General features: G+C 35.9%; 1 protein-coding gene across 1 annotated transcript; it reads right to left on the bottom strand.

Moving 5' to 3' along the window:
- Positions 1 to 4,553: 4,553 nt before the first annotated feature.
- LOC121445133 (olfactory receptor 1052-like) lies at positions 4,554 to 5,492 on the bottom strand. Its single transcript, XM_041647141.1, has one exon. The coding sequence runs from the start codon at positions 5,490 to 5,492 to the stop codon at positions 4,554 to 4,556; it is 939 nt and encodes a 312-aa protein (XP_041503075.1).
- Between the last annotated feature and the right edge of the window lie 2,989 nt (positions 5,493 to 8,481).

Here is an 8,481-nt window from a genome sequence, read left to right on the forward strand (position 1 = left end):
CTCTTTGGGCTAAGGAGAGAGGGGGAGTTGATTGGGGGAGGGGGAGGGAAATGGGAGTCGGTGACGGGGAGGAGACAGAAATCTTTAATAAAAAAATAAATAATAATAAAAAACAAAAAAAAATAAATAGAATTCTTTCACTTACAGTTGGGAAATCAGAAGTGTGACACTATTTGAATTTCTGGGTGGAATCAACACAGGTGTGAGGTCACACTCCCACTAGAGGCTCTAAGAGAAGAAGCAATTTGTCACCTATTGCTCCATGTTGGATCTATAAAGCTTCTCTCCCTAGTACATGACCCTTTTTTTTCTTAGGACAGCAATAGAGTGCTTTTGTCTTTCATCACTATGGACTTCCTCCTTTCCCTGTTGAAAAAACAAGTGAATTACATATAGTTTCTATTCTCATAATCCATAATAATATTTTCCTTTTAAGGTGTTTCTCAGACTTACATTTCAACAATCTGCTTTCCCATATGAGGTAGGATGTATTGATCCTAGAGAGTTAAGTTTAAATAGCACCAAGGATTGTGATTCAGTCAGCTATATGTGCAATATTCTATGAAAGACTCTCTATAAAAATCTCTATAAAATCATCAAGTGATTCAAAGAGATAGGTGGGGATGTAAAAAAGGGTGTTCCAAGGAAAGAATGCAGCATATTCCAAACCTAAGGTAGATTTGTGGTTGATAGGAGGGCTTCTAAGTGTTCCCAAGTGAAAAGAAAAGCAAGAATGAATTCTAAGGGAGAAAAAAATGCTGTTTCTGTGGCCACTGAAATGTGCTTGAAAACTCTCAGTAAGTTGGGCAAAATATTTGCGTAAGACATCACAGTATGTGAGTTTCATATTTCAGTCTGCCAAAGAACTGACCTTCCTCACACTTTCATTTTAGCTTTTTACGTTTGCATTGCTTGTACAAAAGAAATTCCGTAGAAAATGAATCTTGATATTTTTTTATATCACTGCTCGAATCAGCTTGTCTATTGAATTTTATGGTACTGTAAATTCCCATGTTTTTTTATGAAACACATTTGTATCTCATTTTATTGTCTGTTTAGCATTCAAAGACCATGTCATTTGAAAGGATCAATTATTTTTAAAAAAATATTTCTTTCTTTAATTTTTGATATTATAATGCAATTTGATTGTTTCCTCTTAAATTTTCTCCCTCCAAGCCCTCCTATAGCCTCATACTTGCATTCTTTCAAATCCATGGCCTCCTTTGTCATTAGTTGTCATTATATTCACACAGGTGTAAGTATGCACAAATATATATTTTCCTAAAAGCATATATACAACCTACTTAATCTATATAAATGTACACTCCCTTTTTTGAAAAGCTATACATTTTGATTGAAATATTACCTTAAAATAAAGATCTAAGATATCATAGTTTTTATAATATTCTCATTTAATACCAACCTAGGATATATATGTATATATATTTATGATATATATATATCATATACATATATGAAATTGGTTTGATTGTCTCTGATTTTTCAAAGTGGGCTTAAAAAGGTGATTTTACTGATCATCACATGAATGAGAAGGAAGGAGGAAGGCAAGTGTGGTAAAAGTAAGTTTCAGTAACATTTATGGCTTTATCCACCAAGCACACAGGAAAAAGAGATAATGCAGAAAAGTATCACCTTCTGTCAGTATATGATTCACATCTATGATGTTAGAGTTTTAACTGGAATATAAGTCTATCTGGGGTTTAAATTTAGGGTTTTTTCTGTAGTTACTATTGCCCTCCAGGTGTATATAAAGAATACAGTTACAATCCTAACTACCGTGAGTATTCTGCCCTCAAAAACTGTTCTTCCTAAAGACACCCAAATTTTATTTTGCCGCCTTCATATAATGAGGATGATGTATCATCACACCCTGTTCAAATGAATAGAATTTTTTTCCAAGTCATTTCATGATTCCAGTAAATTAAATATAATGCTTGGTTTTCACAGAACAATGAGAATAGTTATAACCTTTAAATGTCTTTTTTTTCATTAGACATAAAAAGATACCCAAAAAGCATATCAAATGCTTGCTACCTTCATACACATGGAAAGAGCTCTTCAAGAAAAGAAATATATTGCCTCAAAGATACCCATGACACAACAGAGACTCTAGTCCTCACACTGTCTGAAGGGCCAGTAACCAGAGGCTGAATAGCCCACACCAGGACAAACCAACCACAACTGGGGAAAAAAAGTCAATGAAATAATTCCTCATGATATTCTGCTGTAATTGTAGAGAGGAACCTCACATGATGATTCTCAGAGAGGTAATATCCAGCAGCTGATGGAGCCAGATGTAGAGATCCACAGTCAAAGATTTAAATTATTAAGTTAAATCTAAATTGTTTTAAGGTACTGTTATTTTATTAAATTTATGGAAAATCATATGCATCATATAACAATTGCAATTCTAAAATATTTTAATTTTTAAATTTGCAATTTTCAAAATATATTTGAGGTATATATGAATATAGTATTTAGTAATAAATCCTATTTCTACTTACCATATGGAAGAAAAATTAAAGTAATCATAAATTAAAGTTGTAAGTATTATATAAATAATATATTTGCCTATGAGATGTGGAAGTTTTAAAAAATATACAACATAAATTAGAACATAATATTCTAAATTTTTTGATCATGATGTTTTACTTGAAAAATAAGTATTGAATTTTCATTAGTGTTCAGGAAATAACAGCAAATATCAAAATTTTGAAGTGAAAACAGCCCTTCCTTACAGTCAACTTATCAAAGCTTGAATGAACAACCCATCTGCTGTAGAAGACCTGGCCTTCACAATTATTTAAGAACTTATTATTTGGAACAAGGTTGCTGATGCTATTTTCTATTCTACTGGGAACAGATTCTGTAGCTCTTTCTGTGTGTGTAATTCTCAGTTGTCCACAGTGGAGTCCTTAGTATCCTTCCTTTCTCTTGACACTAAACAGAGAGCTTCCAGGCCTCCTAATGTCTGTTCAATGAAGCGTTCTTCTTACATGAATGGATATAAAAAATGACCTCCTTCATAAATAATATTCTAATATCATCTGGGATTTGTCTCTAAATTCAAGCATCTTGCTAAAATGTTCAATAAAGACAAGGAAGGAAGCATAGGTTGCAATTTTGTTATGAAATAAATTATTTTATTTTCATAAAAATCAAGAAAAGACAAGAACACAAATAGAAATTTCAATGTCTCTCTGTCCTCAGGAAAAAAATGTCCTGTTTTATGAATATACATTTTATCTCACATAGTATGATTTAATTATAATTCCCTCCATTTTTTTCCTCACAGTTCCTCCTCTTCTCCACTCATGACCAGATCGACCCTGTTTCTGTATCTCATTATAAATCATATGAGCTTCTAAGGGATAGTGATTAATATAATATAATGTAATATAATATATTGTAATAATACAATACAATTTGATAACACAAAACCTAACATATTTTAATTGAAATAAAAGCAGAAGGAAGAGACAAAAAGAAGGGACAAGAATTAGAGACCCTATTGTTTGAAAACTCAGGACTACCATTAAAACATTAAACTTCATAGCTATTTAGTGTGTGTGTGTGTGTGTGTGTGTGTGTGTAAGCCCTGCAACAGAATAGTGTATGTTCTAAGCATGCTTCTTTAGTCTAGCTGTGTTCATACGATCTTTGATCATGTTATTTTAAAAGGTAATTTTTTGTTGGTATCAATCAATTCTGACTACTGCAATCTTCTGCCTTCTCTTCCACAGGAGTCTCTGGTCCCTGAGAAGAGGGATTTGATGAGCACATCTCATATTGGTATAAGTGTTCCAAAAAGTCTCATTCTTTTCATATTTTTTATTTGGTTGTGGGTCTCTATATTTGTTCTCATCTCTTTCAGGAGGAAGCATCCCTGAGAATGGCTGAGCAAGAAATTCATTTATGAGTATACAAGATGTCATCAAGAGTCCTTTTTTTATTATCTTCTTTTAGTAGAACAGCAGTGTTTGGTTTTTCTCTCAGCCCTTGAATTATCCAGTGGCAGGATCTTTTTCGGTTAGGCAGTGACAGCCATGGATTCCCTCTTTACTTAAAATCCCCATGTGGCAGTCAGACTGCTATCTTGTTAAACTGAAAAAAAAAACCTCACTTTCTTCTTTACCAAACAAATTTCATTGAATATCACATTTAAATTTGCATGTCCCAGCCATTATCAAAATACAGGTAATTTTTAGAAGTTTGTTTAGTCAAAACCTGCATATATGAGCTTAAGTTTTGTGCAGATAGGTACCACACTTTAAAAATTTAAGAAACTGGTTGGGAGATAATTATTTCTGATTATATGAATACTTTGTAAACCCAAGTGAAAGGATTCATTAAAGCCATGGCATTATGGACATTTAAAGCATTCTCTGAGACAATAAAGTATTTGATAAATAAATTTTACTAAAAATACTTTCATCTATACTTTCCTCTGACTTTTACAAAAGACTCATAATTCTCCATGAAGTCAGTTTGAAGATTCACTTCAAGTTTGCAGAGTCAGAGAAAGGATAGAGTCAAGAGTTGCTCCTTCCCCTACAAATGGACCTCTTAGCCGCTTTCTTCACATCCTTGTTCCTCAGGCTGTAAATCAGAGGGTTCAGCATGGGAATGATCAAGGTGTAAAACACAGCAGACACTTTTTCCTGTTCCACGGAGTACTGAGAGCTTGGTTGGATATAACTAAAAGCCACAGAACCATAAAGTAATGTCACAGCTGTCAGGTGTGAGGCACAAGTAGAGAAGGCTTTGTGCCTCCCCTCTATGGAGCGAATTCTCAGAATGGCAATGAGAATGTGGCTATAGGACACAATGATAACAATAAAGGTGAAAATAGCAATCACTCCAGAGAAGATCAAAAGCAGCATCTCATTGATGTGTGCATCAGAGCAAGAAAGCTTCAGAAGAGGGGGGACGTCACAGAAGAAGTGATTCACAATATTTGGGCCACAGAAGTCCAGTTTGAGCAGACCTATTGTGTGAATCAGAGAATTAATGAGGCCACCCAAGTAACATGCCAGAACCATCTGCGTGCAGATGCGGTGGGTCATAATAACTGTATACATTAAGGGCTTGGTGATTGCCACATAGCGATCATAAGCCATCATAGACAGGAGGATGACCTCTGTGGTTATATAAATTGCAAAAAAGAAACTCTGGAGTAAGCAGGCAAAGAATACACTAGTCTTGTGTTCTGCTAGGAAATTGACCAGCATCTTTGGAGCAATGACAGTAGAGTAGCAGATGTCGCAGAAAGAAAGGTTACTAAGGAAGAAGTACATTGGAGAATGAAGTCTAACATTAAAACAGATCAACATAATCATCCCCCAATTACCCACAAGAATGATGATATAAACTAGGCTGAAAAACAAGAAGAGGGGAACCTCCCAATTATGATTTTCCATTAAGCCGATCAGAATGAATTCCTTTACACCTGTATGATTCCACACTGCCATCATTCCTCATTCATGTTTTCATCATTCTACAGCTCCTTCCTAACAACATACTATTATGAGGTTTAAATGAATAATAAATAAATAAAAAGATTTCTTCCAGGATCTGGTAGTCATCATGGTGAGAGACACTTGGAGCTGACCCTGTAATAGATGAAACAAAGAAAGAAAATTCAGCAGTAGCCCACATATGTGCAAAAAGTGTATACATGGTGACTCAAATTACTGCAGCTAAAATTAGTGTATTCCCTTTTATCAATTATCGCAGAATAGGAAAGGATAAGAAGACCTCTCTTATGTCACAGTGTTCTCAGTTTGTAGAATGGAGATTTTAATTTAGAGGTTTGTATACAACCTCTGTCTTATTCTTTAATATCCATCAGCCTTCTCCTTAGGAAGAATATAAACTTGCTCTAATCTTGTGGCAAGGGACATGTCAACATTCTTTGGATAGCCATTTGAAAATATTTCATTTCCAGTTAACCTGAACACATGGGTTTCAATACATAGTCACCTCCACTTTTCCAAATATCTCACCTAAAATATGTCCTGGATCTCTGACTCATGAGATTAATGCCACCCTAAGATGGCATTAATATTGAGACCTGAGCCACGACAATATAGATCAGTGTTTTCATTTTTTCTTTGTCTTAAGAATAGTGAACTATCTCAAGTGTCATTATATATGACAATTCTTTCCTTTTCAGATTTCATTTTGCATTCTGTGAGTGTTCTCTCAGTATTGAAAATAGTAAAGTAATCCATAACACACTTTGTAAAATGGAAATGGCTTTTATGTAACACCAAAATTTGCAATTATCTATATGTTTTCTTTTTAGAAATATAAGGTACGACTTCACACAATTTCTTTTGCCTATTTTTGCATTGTATTGTGCCATGTTTAGTTACTCTCATTCAGAAGGCCTGCTCTTTTATGGAGTGAATTGGAGGAGCAGTGAATCTGGGGAACGGGGGTAGTGGGAAGGGGAACTAATTCATTTCAGTCCTGTAATTCTTGGTTGTGAGCCTAGCCTTTAACGGCTGAGCCATCCCTCCAGGCCTCAGTCCTGTAATTCTTAAGGTAAGCATCAGAAAAATAATTCACCGTATACTTTCTCGCATCACTGATAAATATGCTTTATTTACTAATATGAACCATATGTTTTTCTGCCTTTTAACTCTTTTGTTTCTTAATGATATTTATTGTTGATTTTTCTTTATTCTTCTGCCTTAGAATGTACCCAAACTTCAGCATCCTCTCCCTCTTACCCTTCTACCAGTTCCCTACCTCTCTTATCTGCTTCCCCAGATCCACTGTTCCTCCATAATCCTTCATAGAAGAGCAGGCCATCTGAATGATACCAACTGAAAATGGCACAATACAATGCATTAGGAATAGGCATACACCCTAATATCAAGTCTGTTAAGGCAACCCAGTAGGATGAAATGTGTCCTTTGAACTGGTAAAAGAAAAAGAGACATCCCTATCCCCATACTAGATAACCAACCACAGCATGTTGATGTGAGATTTCCCTCTGTATGCTGTGATTACCATTAATGAATAAAGAAAACTGGCTTAGCCTGTTGATAGGACAGAACTTAGGTAGTCAGGGAAAACTAAACTGAAAAATGGGAGAAAAAAGTGTGGAGTCAGAGAGACGTGCTGAAACTTTGCTGGTAGGCCACAACCTCGTGGTGATATACAGATTAATAGAAATGGGTTAAATTAATTAAGAGTTAGCCAATAATAATGTAGAGATAATGGGCCAAGCAGTGATTTAATTAAGATAGACTCTGTGTGGTTATTTTGGTTGTGGGCAGCTGGGACGAACAAGCGGGCTTCCTGTAACATCGTGTAAGCAGAAGGGACCAATACAGACCAATGCAGGCTCCTTGATTGCTGATTCATTCTCCCTGAACTCTATTGAGCCCTGATTATTTGATTCTGTATGTAGGAGTACTGGCCACACCTGTGGCCTCTCATCAAGTAGGGAGTCTCCACAGAGATTGGGGCTGGTCGTCTCTCAGGCATGACTGCCTGCCTGTGGACCTTCCACACTCTCTGGGTTCCCTCAGGAAAGCTCCACCACAGGCCACGCTAGTCAGTACACCAGACACCCACTTCCTAGTCATAGGTCATGACTGCCAAAAATTCAGGTAGAACACCTACCCATGGACCTCCCCCACTATCCTGGTTTCCTCGAGCAGACAACCCTTGCCCACCGAAGCCTGCCAGAAGATCAGCCTATCCCTAGCCTCTTCCCCTTCTAATCACCACATTCCAGCGTTCAACACCGGTGAAACTTCTCTGCTGGATCATAGTCCACAGTGTCCACCAAATCCCTTCCCCCAACCCAGGAGAGACCTCATGATCAAGCAAGGGCCACAGAGGTCAGAAGACCAAACAGGAATAAAAAAAGCACGAATAAAGCATCCATCTAAAAAAGACAGACCCAGGAACCGGCACTGAGACCTATAATCAACGCAAACTCAGATGCCAAAATGTCAGCATAAGAACACAGTCAACAACAGCAAAAACAATAAAACACAACCTATGTTTCCTCTGAAAAATGGAGTACTGAAATCAGCAACTTCATATCTTCAAGCAGATGACGCCCTGATAGAGAATAAATATGTGTTGATATAAGCAACTACAAGGACTTGCATATAAAAATTAAAATAAGACAAAATAGAAAGAAATGGTAAGTGCTATATTATAAAAACGCATTAATTTCCAACAGTTTGGAAATCAGAAGCATGACACATCTGATTTTCTGTTAGAATCTGCATAGCTATGAAGCCACACTCCTGCTATATTCTACCCTCAAAATTTTTCCTCTTAAAGATATATTTTAATTTTATTTTGCATTCTCAAATTAATGAGGCTGATGTATAGTCACAAATTAACCTGTTCAAATTAATAGGGGATTTTTTCCCCTGTCATTTTATAATTATAGGACAAAAATCAGAATGGATGGTCACCAATGAACAA

Source organism: Microtus oregoni, unplaced genomic scaffold (assembly GCF_018167655.1).
Source record: "Microtus oregoni isolate MIOR12 unplaced genomic scaffold, Mior012 000160F_ref0000428, whole genome shotgun sequence".
Taxonomy (NCBI): Eukaryota; Metazoa; Chordata; class Mammalia; order Rodentia; family Cricetidae; genus Microtus; species Microtus oregoni.

What these genes read in the sequence shown, in the direction of transcription:
- LOC121445133 (XM_041647141.1), bottom strand. Translation starts at nt 5,492, where the DNA reads ATGGCAGTGTGGAATCATACAGGTGTAAAGGAATTCATTCTGATCGGC.